General features: G+C 45.9%; 1 protein-coding gene across 9 annotated transcripts in view; it reads right to left on the bottom strand.

The window, feature by feature from the left end:
* Positions 1-19808, bottom strand: part of SRGAP3 (SLIT-ROBO Rho GTPase activating protein 3) — a 252348-nt gene that overhangs the window by 21773 nt on the left and 210767 nt on the right. For 4 of the 9 annotated variants that reach the window (XR_014298751.1, XR_014298752.1, XM_082683050.1 and 1 more), the window contains 6 exons: positions 17378-17438; positions 15608-15685; positions 7635-7769; positions 4958-5063; positions 4512-4739; positions 1720-1799 (listed from right to left, as the gene is read on the bottom strand). Coding sequence is in view for 7 of the 9 variants with exons in the window: in XM_082683050.1 (XP_082539176.1) it covers positions 1720-1799; positions 4512-4739; positions 4958-5063; positions 7635-7769; positions 15608-15685; positions 17378-17438 (688 nt within the window). In the remaining 2 variants the exon portion in view is untranslated. Of the gene's footprint in view, positions 1-1719; positions 1800-4511; positions 4740-4957; positions 5064-7634; positions 7770-15607; positions 15686-17377; positions 17439-18541; positions 18588-19808 lie in introns of all 9 variants that reach the window. The other 5 variants (XM_082683048.1, XM_082683053.1, XM_082683051.1 and 2 more) reach the window with 2 other exon arrangements.

The following is a 19808-nucleotide window of genomic DNA, read 5'->3' as shown; positions in this document are numbered from 1 at the left end:
AGAGGGAGCTGTGTGCACACACACGGAAATAAAGCAAGCAACAGACAGGTCAAGAAGGAAGAAGCAGAAGAGCTGGAGGTGGTAGGGCAAGAGACCAAAAAGAAGGAAAGAGAAAACCAAATCGCTACAAACAAGCAGAAGTTAGTAGCCTTCACATCTCCAAGGACATTTTCCTCAGCCCTGGATGACTGGAGCCTCTGAGGATTCTGGCAGAACTGGACATTATCCCTAGATTTGCTCTTCCACACCTGTGACTCAGGCCTGACCCATGGGCTCCCTCCTGGGCCACAGTGCTTGCTTCTTGGTAGGGTGTGTGAGTCAAGGCAGTCCAGAGACTCTACTCCGGGAGCTTTCTTAGAATCATGATGAGAAGAAAGTTCTTCTCCACTGGGACTTTGGACAAAAGGACAATGAAAGCCTAGAACTGCCAAAGGCCACCACACAGGGATATCCTATCTGAGGATGAAGCCAACACAGAGGAAAGCAGAACAGAAGATGGAGACAGATTCCTAACAAAATCAACTAACCTGGATCCATCCATTCCTGAAGCTATGCCTAACCTAGGATTTTTCAGGTCTATGATATCTGAGGCCTTTAATGCTTAAATCAGTTTGCGCTGGAGTATCTGTCATTAGCAAGTGCAAATCTACCGATCAGTCTTAGAACCAGCTCTTTCCACTGGCACCCAGAAACCACACCTGAGTACAATATACCAGCTCTCCTAACAAAAATTGTGGCCAACAGGGCCTGGGACTGTCCCAGAGGGAAACACAGAAGCTTATAAGAAAACCTCTACATAATGATTTTTTTTCAAAGTAAAATTATCACAGGGAGAAAGGAGGACTATGCTTGGTCTACACAGGATGGTGTTATAACTCTAATAGGTCCCTTCCTCCATTAAAAAAAAAAGTTTAAAAAATTATATACCACAACTGAGTTGATATAAAGAAGAATATAACACAGGCTGGATCATATTCCTTTTCTCCTCATTATTTTAAAAGAAATTAAAACATTTTTACAGGTCCTTAAAATACCCTGGACCCTGGGTACCGTGCCTATTCTCTCTAATGGTTTCGTTGCTCATATTATCCAGATTGCTTATCTATGTGGTCCACATTCCCTAGAGATGAACCCAACTCTAGTCTCTTTGTCTAGAAGGGATGGAAGGGTCCAATGAGTCCCTCAAAGCCCAGGCCTGCTTTCCCTCTCTCCCACCAGCACATCTCTGGGTCATTGCTGCCTGGTTTCATCTTTGGGGCACCCATGCCCTGGGGACACAGCTTTGTTGGGCATTATTTCTGTGGATCATGGGGAGCCGCTCCTAATGTGTCAGGTAACAAGACTGGGAGCTCCTCCACAACTCATGTGTCTTTCATCAAAGTGCTCCAAGTCCTAGCACAGGCTGGGTGCAGAACAGATCCCTGGTGGGGAAGGAACAGGGGCCGAAGTACGCTTCCTACTTAGCAAACTCTTGTCACTTAGGATTTGCACTTGGGCCAGGCAGGACACAGAAAGGGAGGAGACAGATGGGTAGGAGTGTGGTGAACGGGAGCGCACATGTCTCCAAGATCTTTCTGGGTCCCCCCTCTATTCTGGAGGGCAATGTGCTAACTTGCAAAGCTGGAGGGGGTTATGTGGCCAACACAGAGGTTGAGCAGACACGAATCAGTGTGAGAGGCTCCAGGTAAGCTCACTGGCCCCAGGTTCTCCCTCACTCACCTTCATCGCTGGTGTGAGGCTCTGTGCCATTGTCATGGTCGACTTCATCGATAGTCCCTGGCTCGCTGTGTGGACTGTCACTGCAAGAAAACGTGGGAAGGGGACACATTGGGCTCTGCACCCTCACGCTGTCCTCAGCTTAAGTGCCTGCCCCGCCCACCTCTGCACTTGACCCAGGTCAGGCCCAGGCCTGCCGTCCTTACCCATTGGACCACCCATAGGCCCTCCTAATAGAAAACTGCTGCCAGCAGCCCCTGCAATGGGCAGCTATCCTGAATCACCAGCCCTGGAATTTGCCAGGCTGCCAATTCCTAGGTGTTCCATAAGATCCAGAGATCAGTGTAAAACCCTGGCATTTATCCTCAGAAGGACCACAGGCCAAAACATGAAGGAACTCTGGAAGTGCGGTAGGTCATTTACCTAACTTGCTTCCATGTCTTACAGAGGGCGCGACATACCCAACAAGAAGGAGCAAAGCTCCAAAAGAGCAGGGCTCTCAGGGCTGCCTCAGGGTACTGTGTGGAAAAGCCCAGGCTAGTCCACATGGCGCCAGCAGGCTGGCAACCATAATGGGCACAGGAGGAGGCAGAGTGAGTCCAGGCCTATCAGATTTGTAATTCATACACTGGGATAATTTCACCAGCCACGACCCCCTCTCTAAATGATAAGCTTCTCAAGGTCAGGGTTTGTTCCTATAGTCAGTTTTCTAACTGAGCCAGGATGGAGTCCCGTTATATGCTCGGTAGGAGGGACACACCAATGGGTAAGTCGACAGACTCTGCCTTCAGGGGCCAGAAAATAATCTGCTGCAAGTTGAAATGTGCTATGGAGGAGCAAATGAGCAGAGACAATAGCAGAGGGGACCCACGTAGGGTGGTCGGGGAAGGCTTCTTGGAGGAAGTGACATTTGCAATGGCAGTTGAGAAAATATGAATTTCATTATGAAAAATTCTCTACTGCCTCCTGGATAAGGTCCAGATGCTACACAATGGCTTGAGACCTTTCAAAACCTGCTGGCCTGTGCAGCCTCCTCCCTCACCATTTCCTGGGCATCTGCAACACTCTGGTCACACAGAACCACTTTCCATTTTACTGAATGCTTCAAGTCTAGAACATTCTTTGCCCACTCCTTGACTGGCTGACTCCAGTTCATCAAGCAGGCCTCTGTTAAATCATTAGTTCCTCCAGAAAGCCCTTTCCGGCCTCGCTACATTGGTTCAGGGAGACCGTCTTCTGGAACTGTTTCCTCCTCCCCCAGAGCTCCCTGCATCAGGGATTAACCCCATTTCAGGTTACATCACTGACCCCCTGCCCAGAGCCAGGCCTAGGACAGACACTCGGCAACCATCTGTCCATTCGTCAAATGAATGAATGTTGTCCACTACAGTGTGATCCTCAGCCAAATCCCCTTTTTGGCTTTGAAAACACCTCCAATGTAATTAATAGTTTTCCTTTCTCCTGGGACACTAATGGCATTTAGAAAAGTGTGGTTATTGGATATTGTTCTTTGGTAAGTACAACATATCTTGAGGACCCTTCCCAGAACATTTAATGATCATACTGGAGGAAGAAAAGAGAATGGGTAATGGTTGCAAACACTGTGTGAAAAGCTTCTCTTTGTCCAGAAAGTATGCTTGCTGGCTGTTTAATGGCTCTGTGACAGAACAAGGACAGATGTGCTCCTGGTGCCTCAAATAATACAGCAGAGCTCGACATCTCTATGGGGGACAATGTGGGGAACAAAGGGGCTGGAATGTCTCCCTTCTTTGAAGCGATTTAAGAGTCCAGGAACACTGTGATAATCAAAAGACAACCCCCCTACAGGAACCTAGCTGAAAGCAGTATGGGGAATACCTAAATGCACAGCTGTGTGTTGTCCTGGATTAGGAATAAAGAACAAATAGGAACCCTTCACTTGTCTCTGGTGTTCTGAATCCACATTTAAAAACATTTCCTATCTTACCACATTTTAAGGTCTTAGTCTGGGGAAAGTAGTCAGTCCTGATTTTGATTAGGTTCTGACATTTTTCTCCCAAGACCCCATGTAGCACAGGTACCCAGAGGTGCCCAACTACCAACTGCTGACCTAGTGTGGAGCTCTCAAAAAACGTGAACTCACTGTGTCTGGAAGAAAGAACTCCTTTCTCAAGAGGTTGTAGTGGGGATTATTATCCATTCCCCTGCTGCCTGAGATGGGTTTGTGACTCACCCGGTCCATGACAGCTTGACATCTCCTAACCAATGTGATTTGTTCATCAAACTCAAGCCTCGGGGATATAATTCTTGGATTTGTGTTGGGGCACTGGGGAAGAAGAAGCCCTTTTTCTGCTGGGGTTGCTGAGAGAAATGTGCTCTAAATCTGGAGTTACTAGATGCCTTCCTGAAGCCACCAAGGGAGAGACTACCTGAGAATGAAGCCAATGCAGAAGAAAACAGACCCAAGGATTGGAGAGTGCAGGACCAAGTCCTGATGATAACAGTTGAACTCCTGGATCCAGCTATACGTGAAGCCACGATCCTCAACTTTTTAGTTAAGTCAAGTAAACTATTAACTTCCCATTTAGCTTAACCAATTTGATTTGTATTTCTGTCCCTTATAAACCAAGAGAGTTTGGGCTGATGCAACTATCTCTCATATAAGGCTGTGGCAAAGCTCAAATGAGAAAATGCATATGGAAATACAGACTATAAAGCAGTAAGAAAATCAAGGGGTTTCTTACTGTTCCTGTTCAACAGCAACAACAACGATAGCGGTGATGATAATAACAGTATTAAGAAGAATGGAATCTTACCAATATTCTTCCCCTCCAGCCATGCATTTTTCATACACAGGTCCCTCTAGCTCCCGGGGGCTGGGGAAGATGGCTTCATGATGGATGATGATGGTTTTGATGACTTCGTTGACGTGTGCCTGGCAGGACACAGGGTCCTGCCCATCAGGGATGTGCATGAGGGTGGGCCCGAAGCAGATGGCCAGGTTGTAGGGATCCATCATGTTCTCGTCGCTATACTGCGAGAGGCTACAAGAAAGGAGGTACTCACAAGTCACCTGGGAAAGGGAAATCTTTCCCCCTGGGGGTTCTTTCTTTCGAGGGCTCTACTCAACTCCAGGAGGGTTCCATGTTCTGTTTTAGGAACAGCTGCACCTGCAAAAGCCTCAGGACATCCCCTCCCAAAGGAGGCCAGAGCTGAGGCAAAGAGGGGCCACCCCCCACCCCCAAATGGCCAGGCAACTCACTGGTTGAGGAAAGCAAAGAGGTATCTCATGACCACGATAACCACTCGGGGAAGGGTGATGAGGATTTGCTGGATCTGGTGCACCCTCTCAGCTGGGTTCTCCAGTTCTGTAACACAAAGGGGCTTTTTAGGGGGTCTTTCATCCTCAGGGAGCCAGGCAGCCAACATCTCCTAGAGCAGTCCACATGGTTCTGGCCAAGACAGTTCTCTTGGTTCTAGGGATTGATTCAAGACCCTCGTCTGGCCACTCACAGCAACTGTATGAGTCAATTCATTCCCTTTTATGGATGAAGCCAGTATATACTGGGTTTCTGTCACCTGATATCTATGAGTCCTGACTAACACAGGCATGGGCCATGTTCCCTGAACCTCTTTATGAACACCAGCCGCACCACAGGCCTGGCACAGAGTAGGCTGGAAATAAGTGTTGAGTAAACAGCCAACTCTACAGCTCTATACTGGCCAAGGAACTTATCTCTGAGCCTGGTTTCCAGGCCCATCCTAGACAGAGAGACGCTAGTATTTTTGTCATTTGGGCTATGGGCAGGAGAAGCAAGCTGGGCTTGGTAAGGAGATGGGCTTTGTGGGCTTTGCCTCGTAGAGAGGGAAAGCTGGTGCGAACACTGAGCTGCCAGAGTTCTGATGTGTGCCTGCAGGGCTAATGCCCAAGCCTATGCCAGTTTCTCTCTTAGAAAACATGTTTTTCTCACACAGCCTCTCTCTCCAGCTTCCACATTCTGTCAGCATGTTCCTTCTAAAACACAGCTTCTCCTGTTTCTCCTCCATATCCCAGGCCTTTCACAGCAGGGCTTATGCCAAGATAGCCTACCTCACCTCCTAGCTGCCGCCCCTTCCCCAAGTTATCTGAAGATGATACGGAGTCATGCTTCTCAAATGAGGTGGCAGTGCATCTCTGGGCACTTACAAATTCATGGGGCATTCTTTGGGGGTAGTCACAATGACCTAGAGGGATCAATTGGCATCTGGGATCCAGGGGTCAGCGTGCCAAGTGTTCTGAATGTATGGGACACACAATATGGCACTGCGTTACCCTAAATGCCAACAGCACTCCCACGGACAAACTCTGTGCCAGGCTGCCTTCACCATGATCTCCCTCTCACAAAAGGCCTTCCTGCCCCTGGGCCTTTGCACACACTGGTGATCTCTCTACTCTACCCAGTAGACTCTAGCCTAGCTTCAAAGCCTGAAACCAAGGGGCCTTGCCCAAGCCTCCCCACAGAGCTAAAGGTCCTTGGATGTTTACTGACTCCACTGCCCTTTATACAGGCCACTCCCTGTCCTCAGCTTTAGTCATCAGTCCACTTCAATACATCGCTTTCTTAAATACATTTATTTAAAGAGGAAATTTTACCTCATTCTGTAAAGGAGAAACCAGGATCACTTGCTCTGATTAGGAGGTAACATAAAAATAGATAAAATGAAAGCAAAACAATGTTACTAAATTCTAGGTAGTTTCTGAGACTGAGGCCTCATCTCTCTGTCTAGAAGGGAGACAGACCTCTGAAATTTTCTCCTGGATGTAATCGCAGGGTTTGGGAGGGAACTGAGAAAGGATTTTTCTTTTTCCCCACAGTGTGATTCAAGATGTGATCCAAGGTATGTAATGTTATGAACTTATACCAAAGGCCAACAGGCTTGTCCCCTCAGGGCTATGCGCCGAAACTAGACTAATGGGACTTCTGGAAACACTAGCTGAGCACATGACACAGAGCTCAGATACGGTTGGGCCTTTGTGGCCTGGAATTTCTGAGGGTAATGTGGAGCTTGAAGTGGATCTGGAAAGATGAGCAGGAAGCAGTGTGGAGGAGAGAGGGGCAGAGGAAGCGTCTTTCATAAAGGCAGGCGAGAGGCTTGAAGCTCCAACCCGCTGGAGCAGTTTCCTGGCTGCAAATCCCTCTCAGGACATTGTGAGAAGCATTGCGGGTATTGCTGGGCATGGGACAATTTTCTGTAAATCACAGTTTATTCTAAAACACTAAGATTCTCATATTGTAATATTGAAAGTTTATTTTTTAAAATTCCCAAAATATTGTCTTGGATTGGGCATTGTACAGTCAAGGTAACTTGATTTCAGCCCCCTAGACTGGGCTTCTGCCTTCATCCAAGAGAACTCCAATGGCTTCTGACATCAGAAGAAGCTCACAGTCAATTTATTTTCACCATTTTACTCGCCTGTCATGTTGCTGACTTGACCCTCTATGGTTCCCTATTACCCAAGGGGAAAAGTTCCAAAATCCTTGCAGGGTCATTCCCCTTTCTCTATTTTACCCTTCCAGCCTCTTGCACCATTCACTGGCTAGAACACCTTCCTCTGGTCCCTTTAGTCTGTGTGTCCCCAAAGTCTTCCCAGGATACTCGGTCCACTCCTCTTGGAAGGCTCTGCTCACATAACTCTCTCAGCTATGATCTGCAAAACCATGCTTTCCTCTGCCTCTTCTGAGCTACATCCATACCCAATGGTACCATGCCATTTTCCATTATAAACCATCTTATTATCTCTACAACTAGTTTTTAAGTTCTATGAGAACGAGGGCCATACTGCTCCTTTCATATTATCCCTCCCATGTGCCTAGCACAGCAATGAGCCCATAGAACAACTTCAATAAAGGTACGTCACACAATCGATCCCTCTACCATACCACCTAGGAAATACTTACTAATAGTAGATATCAAATCTTGAAACCTTTCCTTAGGAAAGAGTGGGTTTTCCAGTCCTCGGAAATACAGTTTTAAAACACCAGCGACTGAATTGATATCTCGTTCATTTTGATCATCCACAAGGGGGTCTTCGCCTGAGAGGAGAGAGGAGATGATAATTCAGCTTGGTAAGGAGGCAGGAAATGGGCATGTGGTGGGGGGGATGGCCTGGTGTAGCCTGAACTCGGGGAGACATAGATGGGCAACCCCCTTGACAGAGCAAGTTTAGAGTTCAACCTGATGTTGAAAATGTTCAACTCGATGGAAATATTGTAAAAATAAAAAACTGAAATCACCCTTCACTCATGCTCATTAACCTACACTCATCTTTCCATATTTGCTTTCTCTCTTTACTCACATTTATTATTACTCAATGATTTGGGAGTATTTTATAGGCATCACAAAATGCCATTGCTAAATACTTCAACACATTTCTCCTAAGAATAAGGATATTCTCCTACATAAGCACATAACATTGTTACACCTAAGAAAATTAACAATAGTTCAAAACACTGTCTCATATACAGCCCACATTCAAACATTCCCAATTGTCCGGTATTTCATAGAATTTTTTCAGAGGCTAAGATCTAATCAACATAATTCATTTGGTTGTTATGTTTCCTTAGTCTTTAGAATATAAAAGAGGCCCCAACGTTTTTTATTGTTTGGTTTTTTATAATGTTGCCTCTTCTGAGGAGTCCAGGCCACTTGCCTTTTGGAATGCCTCCCACTCTGCATTTGTCAATGTTTCCTCATGATTAGATTTAAGTTAAACATTTTGGGCAAGAATTGTACATGGGTGATGTTATGGACACTACACTGGATCCAGAGGCATGTAATGTCAGCCTGTCTTGGTGCTGGTGATACGAAGTTTGATCCATGGATAAAGGGGGTGACCTCCAGATCTCTGCACTGTAAAATCTATTTTCCCCTTTGCAATAGTAGGTGTTAAATATAAAATGTTTTTGAAAATAACAAGTGATCTATGTGTAAGTCATTGTGCTCAACATGTTTCACCCAGTGCTTTTAACCTCCAGTGATGATTTTAGCCTAAATCAATTATTATCCTGGGGTTACAAAATGATGAATTTCTAATTCTGTCATTCCTTCTATATTTGTTAGTATTCTTCCATAAAGAAGAGGCTTCCCCATGCTCCCTTTAAATTATCATCATCATCATTATTATTATTATCTAACATCTTTCTGGGATTGTTTTTGTAATTTTTAATTTAATGTGTTATAATCCATTATCATCACTATTCTTTGGGATGTTCAGATTATCCCCAATTTTGCCAGGGACAAATGTCCTTTATAGGTGACCTCCACTGAGCATACCCTTGCTTTCTGGCATAAAAGATGCTCATGCATCACTTTATACTTCCCCTGACCCAGTTCTGGAATCAAACATTTCTCCAAGGAGTTCTGTTTGCTTTTTGTAGGGAATGGCATTTAGAGACCAAGATCTAAGTTCCAGGTGTGCTCATTGGTACAGGAGTGCTATAAAGAGCTCCTAAACCTTTCAGGGGGTAGAGGGAGAATACATATTTTTTTTTCATAAGTCCACACAGTTACTTCCAATTCATATTTAAGATTCAACATTTGCTTTATCTTCATTTATTTTATATTTATATTTCATTTTGCTTATTGAAAAATCATGGTTCTGAATCACATTAATAATGTACTTCTATATCTGCCTTATTCTACAATATACATAACATAGTTTTGAAATGTTAATAGCAATATCACCACTAACAATAAACCTTCTACATAAAATTTAAGATTTCTTTGCAGGGCTTTTATTTTTGTTTTGGGGGCAAGGGGTTAGTCCTCAGAAAATATCCTGCTAGGGGCGCCTGGGTGGCTCAGTGGGTTGATGCCTCTGCCTTCGGCTCAGGTCATGATCCCGGGGTCCTGGGATCGAGCCCCGCATCGGGCTCTCTGCTCAGCCAGGAGCCTGCTTCCTCCTCTCTCTGCCTGCCTCTCTGCTTACTTGTGATCTCTCTCTGTCAAATAAATAAATAAAATCTTCAAAAAAATAAAAAAAAAATTAAGAAGAAAGAAAATATCCTGCTAAAGATGTGTGGTCAGAAGACAGAAAGAACATGAGTGGTTGCCTAGGGTGGGGAGCTGAGGTTTAGGGAGTCTCATGAGTAACTACTCCTTGTGGGTACAAAGTGGGTACAAAGTTTCTTTTGGGGATGATGAAAAATTTCTGAAATTGGATTACGGTGATGTGCACAATTCTAGTATATTGTACACATACTAGAAACCACTGAACTGTGTAATTTAAAAATGGGTGAGCTTTATGGTATATAACTCAATAAAGCTGTTAAAAATATATGACCAGAGCACATTTTCAAAAGTTACTCTCTTTGTGATGATCAATTTGATACATAGCTTATTTATTTATTTGACAGACAAAGATCACAGAGGCAGTAGGCAGAGAGGCAGGCAGAGAGAGGAGGAAGCAGGCTCTCGAGCAGAGAGCCCAATGCGGGGCTCGATTCCAGGACCCTGGGGTCATGACCTGAGCCAAAGGCAGAGGCTTTAACCCACTGAGCCACGCAGGTGCTCCCGGGACTGACTTTTTTTAAATAACTCCTTTCTTAAAAATTTTGCAGTTTTAAAAATATAAAGCAGTTACATTGTTCAAAAGTCAAAACTAGATAAAAAATTACATCCAGACAAGTCCTACTCTTCTCCTTTCCCTTTCCCACCTTACATTTAACCATTTTCATCAACTTCTGGTTTGCCCTGTGTTTTCTTCTCCCACAATAAGCAAATATATAAATGAGAATTTTTAATTTCCCTCTATGTTTTTTTACAGAAAATATAAGTAGTATATAATACTGCAACATATTGCTTCTTTACTTCACAATAAATACTAGAAATCCCTCCATATCAGTTCTTAGAGATCTCCCTCATGCTTTTTTTTTTTTTAATGGTTACAAAATACCCTATTTCACTGGTCCACATGACTTAACCATGGTTAAGTCTATGGATTGAATTAATCTATGAATTGACATGTGACTTCTTTTCAATCTTTAGCTCTTACAAATATTGCCACAACAAATAATCCTGTGTGTGTGTTTTATATTTGTGGAGGTGCATCTCTGGTCAGGTCTTAGAAGTGAGACTGTGGGTCAAAGGGTACATTTCATTCGACAGAGCCAAATTCTGTCCTACTGGGGGGCCCCATTCTACACTCCTACTGGCAACACAGGAGAATGGTTTTTTCCCACAGCCATGACCATAGAATGCTGTCAATCTTTCTATTTTTTCCCCCCATTGGACAGGGAAAATGATACCTCAGAAGAAGAACACTTTTCCATTTAATCCTGGGCTGTTCAGCTCGATCCCCCTAAGTTTCCCGTGGAGGAGGTGAAAGGAGACACAGAGCAATCCATTCACCCCCTCCCTGAAGGTGCTGACAGATGTCTGCACAACGAGCTTTTCCTCCTTCTTCCAGAACAGCCCACAGAATGTTCTAAGACTGGCAAGCAGCGAAGAGCAGAGCTGGAAATTCATACTTGGATCTCTTTACTCCACCTCCGTAGGAAAAGAACGCCTGTCATTGCCAGGGCCTCTGCTAGCCCCAACACGCTTCATTGCAAATGAGAGAGGGCCCCCATCCCCCACTTGTTCCTGAACCAGGTGTTGTGGCTTACAGAGCATGAACCAGAGCTCATGCTCCCACCTGCCCTCTTTGGCTGAGCACCCCCACTCCATGCCCAGCCTGAATGATGGTATGTGGCTGCCCAGACACCGACGTTCCATAGCCCAACCTCTCAGATACCCCCAGAGAACAGGAGAATTCCTTGTGAGGAAAGACGAGAGAAAACATAAAAAAGCACTGCCTATACTGATATAGCACTTCTCAAGTGAGAAGCACATTCGCACACATGATCTCCCTTAATCCTACCAAGAGCATTGCCTGGCACTGAGGAAGGTGTGGTTCCAATACCACCGTTCTCTCCAGTGAGAAAACTGAGGCCCAACAAGCAAAACAACTTGGCCACATTCACTGTCAAAACAGACACCAGCAGCTCTCAGGGCATTATGATAATGCCTGGGAGATATTCTTCTTTTTACCAGTGTCTGTCTGTCTGCTTCCATGCCTCTCTTCCACCTTCCTTCCTTTAGAGTAGAATCCCAACCTTTTCTTTTTCTTTCTCAAAAAAAAAGTTTCTCTGAATGCTCCACGCATAAAACAAAGCTGTCTTAGTTGAGCTGGGAGGAGAGGTCCATACCTCCCCGCAAGCCCCCTCTCTGTTCCTATAGTACCCCTTGAAGCCCCTCTGAAGGACCAGAAAAGTTCAAAACCTTTGGACTGCAATTAGCTATTTCTCTATGTATTAGCCCATATGACCTTTGGGTTCTCATGATTCAAAAGCACATGGATTTTTCTTCTCCACAGTGCATATTAGCTCCCCTCACCAAGCACGATCCACATATGGACTTTATATATACACATATATACTACCTATGTATGCACGCGCGTGCTTGTGTGTACACACATGCGCGTGCACACGCACACACACCATTTGATCTTGCTTTTCCACACTGAAGGCACTTAGTCCATGAAAGGAACCATCCAAATATTCCAAATATTCTCTCCACCTAGCCCAAGACTTTGGCTCTCTGCAGGGCAAGTCAATTTTGGTTCCAGAAACAACCAGAATTCCAGACCTCAGGATGAGGAGGACAGTTTGTGGGAATGGTGGCTTTCTCCAGGAGAAAGCTAAACTCTAGGCAAGTCTGAGAGAAAGCTGTGTTCACACTGGGCTTCTACCTTCCTGGGGGAGGAGGGATTGTTACCCAGCAGCCCTGCCTGCAGTGCCCTCTTAGCCAGGTCACTGGGCACTGCGGGAGACTTGACAGCAGGGCTGTCGGTGCAGAGTGTGAACACAGTGTATGCTCACAGGCTCTCAGGAAACCTGCCACCAGATGGGGTACACCCTGGCCTGAGAGACAACAGCAAAGCATGGCTCTCTCCATGGCAGGGCTACTGATTTCCTATCCTCCTGTGGGGTTTTGCCTTTGTTTTGCCAGACTGCAGAAAGAGCTCAAAACTTGCATGATGAGCTTAAGGCTTACTGACAGCAAAAAAAAATCATATCATTATCATTTCCGCCTCAACTAAAACCCTGGCTGGCTCATGTCAGAAGAAAAAGAAAGTGGGTTTAGGGATAATAAGTCAAGAATGAATTTCCTACATGTTGTAATTTTTCAGAACCTTAAAGAAAACAGATCTGTGCTCCTTTCAACAGCCTCATACAAAAAATGTAGGCAAGGGGCCAGTGGGTTAAAGCCTCTGCCTTCCACTCAGGTCCTCAGGTCATGATCCCAGGGTCCTGGGATCAAGCCCCGCATTGGGCTCTCTGTTCGGAAGACAGCTTGCTTCCTCCTCTCTCTCTGCCTGCCTCTCTGCCTACTTGTGATCTCTGTCTTTCAAATAAATAAATAAAATCTTTAAAAAAAAAAAAAGAAAGACATGTAGGCAAGAAGTTCACCCAAGAGAGAAGGAAGGGGCCAAGGAATAGAAAGACCCAAATCTCCTTGAACAAATGGGACAGGGTAGGCACCCTGCAAGGACTGAGGGACTTACCTTTTAACAAATAAAAGGAAGAAAGGAAAAATGCACAATGCACTGGTTTAAAAAGAAAATTCAGTCACAAGTTAGAGTGTGTGGGATGGAAGAGTGGGTGAGGAGAGAAATACTGAGCATCCCTAGCCTCGGTCACCTGGTTGCCCAGTGCGGAGAAATGCAGCAGGGGTGTGGGAAGCTACCAGTTTCAGGTGAGGTGGGAGGTGACCCTGAGGGTTAGCTGAGTAAGGAGCCAAACCCAGGGCACTTGGTTGGTGAACTTCAAGAAGCAGAAAAAGTAACCGGGAAATCTGGGCAGCAGCGAGCCCACAGAAGCCAGGAATGGATTTTTCTAAAAAAGACATACCAGGAGCGGTTTGTTTGTTTTTAGAATAAGCCACAGTTCACCACAGGTTCAGGTAGAGCAGAAAGATATGGCTGCTGCAAAAATGAGATTCATTCTGGAATGAGGGAGAGAGGGAGGGGGTGAGCCAATTTGCATACTTGAGACAAGGAAAAAGCAGAAAACATTTTTGCTGCTGAGACTTGGGTCAGGTGATCTCTACCCAGTGGGGCTCTGCGCAGCGGGGCTCTGCCCAAAGTAATCCAAGGCCTATTTGGAGCAGGCACCCAAGCAAGGGACAGAAGGCAATGATCTCAGAAAATCACATTCAAGAAGAAAAGAAAGCGGTGCTCTTGGGGCAGGATTAGTGCCAGGCTGCCTGGTATCAGAAAGTTACTCACAGAACCTAGGGAAATAGGGAAATTCGAGGCAGGGGCAATTGCCAGGCTGGAGGCCCTGTGCAGTGAATTTACCCATGAGATTTAAGGAATTCTGTAATGCAATGAGACCAAGAAGATGGAACCAACAAAGATTCCAGACCCGGCTCTGTCCATTTACAATGAACACAAGGCAGCAGGGGTGCTACGGAGTTGGGAGAAATGAAGAAACAAAACTTTGGTTTGGGCTGTCCAGTGTTGTCAAGAGAAGCTCTGAGAATAATGACTAATACTTCCATCAGGGAGGCTGATGGGAGATGCCTCTTGCTTCCAGGCCTTTGCATATGCTATTTCCTTAGCCTGGAATGACCGTTCCCTACTTTTTCTGGTTCTTACTCCTTAAGCCTGAGCTTGGGCATTTCCTTTTCCATTCAAGAAGACTTCTCTGGGTTTACTACTCCTCCCCACCCCAACCAAGCTGGGCTAGGGGTTCCCATACCACCTAGTACTTACTCCATTGTCTGCTTAAACTGGCTTCCTACTAGTCATGACTATCTTTTGCTCCTGTTGTATTTCTAGGCTCTGGCACAGTAAGGGCCCAGTGAATGCATGCTTGTTGAGATGGCAATAAACTCATAAGGAGGAGCTTGTAGCAGGGGAATTCTGGGGCTCCCTGGTTCTCAGCGCCCAAGATCCCTCAGCTCCTCTTGCTCCTTCGGCAAGATCCTGGAGCAGACTCTAAAACAGAAGCTCCACAGGACATTAGGAGGCCATCAAGCACCACATCCAGTCAAATCCTGTGCTCTGAACCTGAACTCTGCACCTACCTCTCTCAAAGGTTCAAAGCCAGAGTGCCAAGGGCCACAGAGGTCTGTGCTGGGGGCCATGGCACTGACTGCCTGAGGCTCACAGAGTGCTTCCTCCATTCCAGGCCACAGATAGAACTGTGGGGAACAGTGAAGGGATGAGTTTGCTCAGGAGGCACCCTCTCCAGAGGAAGCTGGATAATAAGTAGGGAGACTTCCAAGGCTAGAACTAGGGGAGAGGCCTGCTTGGAGCACAGCCAACAGGGACAAACCAAATACCTTCCAAAACTATTAGGAAGATTATGTAGAAGGAGGGGTAAGAACATGCTTTGTAAATTGGGACATGATATATTACAGGAAAATGGGTTCAGATTGGGGTCCTCAATTTTTTTTTTTTTTTGGCCAAGATTTTACATTAAAAAAAAAATTAAGATATTCTAAAAGTCACTCAGTATTATCTGTATTCTTCCAACTTTTCTTTTAAAAGCAGCAGCCTTTTTGATTCACATTATAATTTCACATGCTTTCCCTCTTTCCCAGCAACTACTGTACAGTCGCTAGAGAGAGTTGTGCTGGTAAATGTTTCACAGCCAACTCTTTAGACGGAAAAAGACGAAAGATCTTTGGCATTTGCCAATTTCTGCAGTGTAAATACTCCTGCCTTGGCTGGTTTCAAGCTAACAAGGGGAAAGCACCGAATGCAGCCGGAAAGAGATATCGATACGAGCCAGCCCCAGCACATTGCTGGCTCTGAGACACACATCAACACCCGTCCTGGCTTCCTCTAGACACAAGCTTGAGATGGTGACTCTGCACCTACCTCTCTCAAAGGAATTTTTTATGTCATTGACTTCAACCTGAGATCCTGGAACTCGGAAGATCCCTTGTTGTTGGAGTCCTAAAAGAAACAAACAAACAGAAAATGCCATGATGCCTTGAGCTCATCAGACTGCTGGGCACACATGATTCTCCCCGTTGCTTGTCTCTTTCTCCTACCACTCTTCTGACAGATAGACAGATCTCCTGACAGAAGCCCAAAAGTAGCCTTTGCAATTAACTTCATCTGGCCAAAATACTCTGCACCATCCTGCTTCATGTGTCTGTGGTCTCTTGTTGGGGTTTGAAGGAAAAGGCCATAAGAGGTTGATATCAACATGGGACCAGTGAATAAAAACTTCCAGTCTAGCCGAGGTGCACTTTGCCTATCAAGTACGCCAGGGACACTGGCACCAAGGAGCTTGGCCTGAGTTTACAAATGCCATTTCAATGTAACAGCCACAGAGATTCTGAACAAGAATGACCAATATCATTCACTTGACCATTCCCACCCTCTGCCTATTCAGACATCTTCTTCCTTCCAGGAAAAGCTGGAGTCTAGAGTGCATGCTGGCCTGGGACCAAGCTGCTTGGGGGACATTAAATTATCAACGAAAAGGAGTCTTTTTCTTATGTGCTTCTGCAAGGCCATAACAAGGGGGCCACCCCAACAGCTGATATAAAGTAATAATGTGGATCGGAATCTATGGGGTTGAACAGTAACCTATAGAATTGAAGGAATTAAAGGGCCTCTCTCATCTTGAATGGGAATTCGTGGGGTGACTGCGATCTTCACCCTCACATTTAGTTTTTCTATATAAAACAACCCTTCACATTAAAATTTAGGAAAGTGTTTACTTCTAAATGGCAGGCTTTAGTCCAAGTTTGGTTTGTACATAGTACGTGCTCAATAAAAACATGTTTCTGTCTTTCCTAACCAATCTTGAATCTCTACCTCCTGTGTCTTATATCCCACCACCCCCAACATATTCCCGTTCAGTCACACTTGTCTTCCTTCCCATATTAGACCTTTATACCTGCCGGGCACAGCTGGCTGCTTCTACTCAAATATCAGCCCCTCAGAGACGTTTCTACTTACCATCTTAGCCAAACACAGCCCTGCCACCCTTTAGCCATTCTCTATCCCCTTTTCATTAGTTCCTTGGCATTATCACTACCTGAAATTATATGATTTCTTTATCTGCTTATGTCCTTGCCCTTCTAATTGGTAATGTAAGCTACTTAGGGCCAGCACCTTACCTGTCTTATTCATGCCTGTATACCCACTGTCAGAACAGTGCTTGCTCTGAACTCTGAAAATCAATTTTTAGAGGAGCAAATGAATGAATAGATGGAAGCCCAAGGGCAGCGCTGGTGACACCATGGTTAGCACATCCCAGACATTCTAATTCCTTTCTGGAACTGACTAGAGCCAGTTAACTGACCATTCACTGCCCAGCTACCTTCAGTGCTCAAAACACAGACCCCTGAGGTGGGGTGGGAGGCATGAAGGAACTGAAACGGTTCTCCTACCCATGCCCTCCTTGATCCTTCGTTTTCCTAGTTCCTCGGTCTTCTCACGGACACCTTTGTCCCCAGACACACAAGGCTCAAAAAGGCACTCAGCACAGCACCTGTGCTAAGAAGCGCTTTCTCTCTAGGAAGCAGGGCAGTAATGGGATCCTCTGAGACGGGTTAAAACCTCATTTCCTATGAGGACAGCCCTGCACCTGCTCTGGAGAGAGCAGAGAATACACCCCGGGACTGCGCTTACCGTATAAATTGATGTACCGAATGCAGCTCTCGACTACAAGCGGGATAGCTTGTCCTGAGTCCTGAAGAGAAACAGTCGTGAGTTGTACTGGGCTCGGCAGCCACCACAGGGAAAAAGACACTGCAAACACAGATTATGAACTCAAGCCAGAATATTAGTACCATCGGATTAGTTGGAAAATAAGCAAAGAGCTGCTAATCCTCAAGTCTCCACAAACAGTTAAAACAGAAGGTCTTCAGTTAGGTGCAGAAAAAGGCATAGCTATGATAATTGGAAAGAAATGCTCTGTCTTCTTACTTAGCTGGGAAGAAATCAGGGCTCAGAAGGCTTGGCAGGCACATCTGGGAAGGGGAGGGAACCCATTGCTCGGAGAGGGCTGGAGTTCGCTCTTGAAGAGTGCTTTGCCTTCCCCTCCACGTCGTCCCACTCAACCCTATGCTCCCAGTGCTCAAGGATAAAAAGGCAGGATTGAGACCTCCTTCTAGCACTGCGGTATCTGATGCTTGAAATAAGAAGAACGCACTAAGGGAAGCAAGGATGGCCCCCAAGGGTCCTTTTGAGCTCTGAGAAAGGAAGGTCAGGTCTACTCCTGAGGTTACAACCTAAACATCCAGATGGATACTTTGTTCAACAATAAAGGTGTTATAAGGAGAAGTTCTAGAAACAGCTAACGTCAGCCACTGACCACTGAGTGGCCAACCTTAGTCAAAAAGGCTGAATAAGACACAGCTCTAAACTTACGCAGGGCAGGGGGTATGAATATATTTTCAATTGCATCTTCCTAGACGGGCCCACAACCACAAAGAGCTGGGCAACGGGTAGTTTTCTCTCGGATTCCATAATTGGTTGATCGCTCTATTATTCCAAATCACTTGAAGAGCACAAAATTTTTTTTAAACTTTCTGTAAAAGGGGCCAAATTAAATTACTAATCTCCTCAGGTGAGGAAACAAGGCACTTGTAATATGTTCATGTAAGAGACAGAAAAACCCCATGAATTTCGATGCCTTTGTGGCTCCTCCACACCCCACCTGTGAAGCCTCTCCTTAGTTAACAACAGTCAGGGAGAGGATAAAATGGACCCTGTGGCTATATGCAAGGTGGGCCCTGCTCTAGAAGTCAGTACTAAAGACAGGTTCCATCCAGTTGAACGGGGCTAACGGACCTTTCTAGTAAATACCTGGTTCCTGGTTCGAGCATTTCTTCTTCCTCTGATAACAAAAAATAAACAGGCAGCAGAGCAGGAGAAAAAGAAAAGATTACGCAGGAGTAAGATCAGTTAGAGTAAGCAGATCCTTCAGAGTCCGTGAACGCGGAAATGCAATGGCAGCCAGCAACGGTCCTGGGGTGACGGCCAACCAGCCTGCCGGTGGGGAGAGCTGCCCCTGCACCTCAGGGCCTCGTAGGGGCTCTGCGCTCTGCCCCCAGCCAGCCTGCCGGGTGCCTGCCTTGGACACCGGGTGGCAAAGGGGCCTCTATCAGTCGTTGGCAAGCACAGGGATGGTGTGTACGGAGCCTCTTCCTCATCCCACCTTTAGCTTCTCCTCAACACAGGGGCTGTTCACTCACCAATGGGCAAGGGCCCACCTAAGACACCTAAGGTTAGCCCAGCTGCCCACAAGAAGGAGGGACACACACCTTCAGGCATCTACTGTAACACTGGCCCTGCAAGTCAATTCGGGAAACCTCATTTCACCAAGTGAATTTCACCAAGATTGTGTTTATGAGGTGTCCTCTGGCTACAACCTGACAGGATTCCACCTGATTCCAACTTCAAACAGCTTCCATGGTTTCTGACCAAATGCCCCAGGTAGCTTTCCTGGGTGCTCATTGGCTTTGCTCTCCTTCTTACTCCCTGACCCTCACAGTGGCACTGAGAATACCTCAGGGAACCCCAAAGCAGAGAAAAGCCTGGGTGGGGGGGACGGCAGGAGGGGTCAAAATGCTTTTATGGTCTTGTAGGTAGAACTGGCGCCTTTACTGTCACAAAGCCACCCATTTTCAGGCGAGCTCCATGGATTCTTTCTTCCGTATGTGCAGCAGGCCAGGCTCTGGGGTGTGAGCTTTATTTCATTTGGGCTCCTTGAGAGGCTGACCTGAGAAAGCGGAGGTGGCACACCTTTTGGCCGGTGTCACCTGTCCAGTCCCCAGCATCTCCATAAGTGGAACTAAATGTTGGTTAAACCTACCTGATTCCTAGAACTGAGCAAACAGCCTGTCAGGTGGGACTCTATGAGCAATGTCCTAAAAGCTTGTGACCACAGTGATGACCAGCATTTCCATAGTGCTTACTCTGGGCCAGGAGTGCTCTGGAAACACGCACAGATTAGCTCATTTGATCTTGTCATACAGTTATGAGGTAGGTAATCAGTAGAAAGAAGGTGGGGAGTCTCCCTCCCAAAATTGATAATAAAATTTAAATGGGCCTCAAA

This window comes from Mustela nivalis (genome assembly GCF_964662115.1).
Source record: "Mustela nivalis genome assembly, chromosome: 1".
NCBI classification, from domain to species: Eukaryota; Metazoa; Chordata; class Mammalia; order Carnivora; family Mustelidae; genus Mustela; species Mustela nivalis.
The sequence above is the reverse complement of the archived record's forward strand: the minus strand, read 5'-3'. Positions and strand labels throughout refer to the sequence as shown.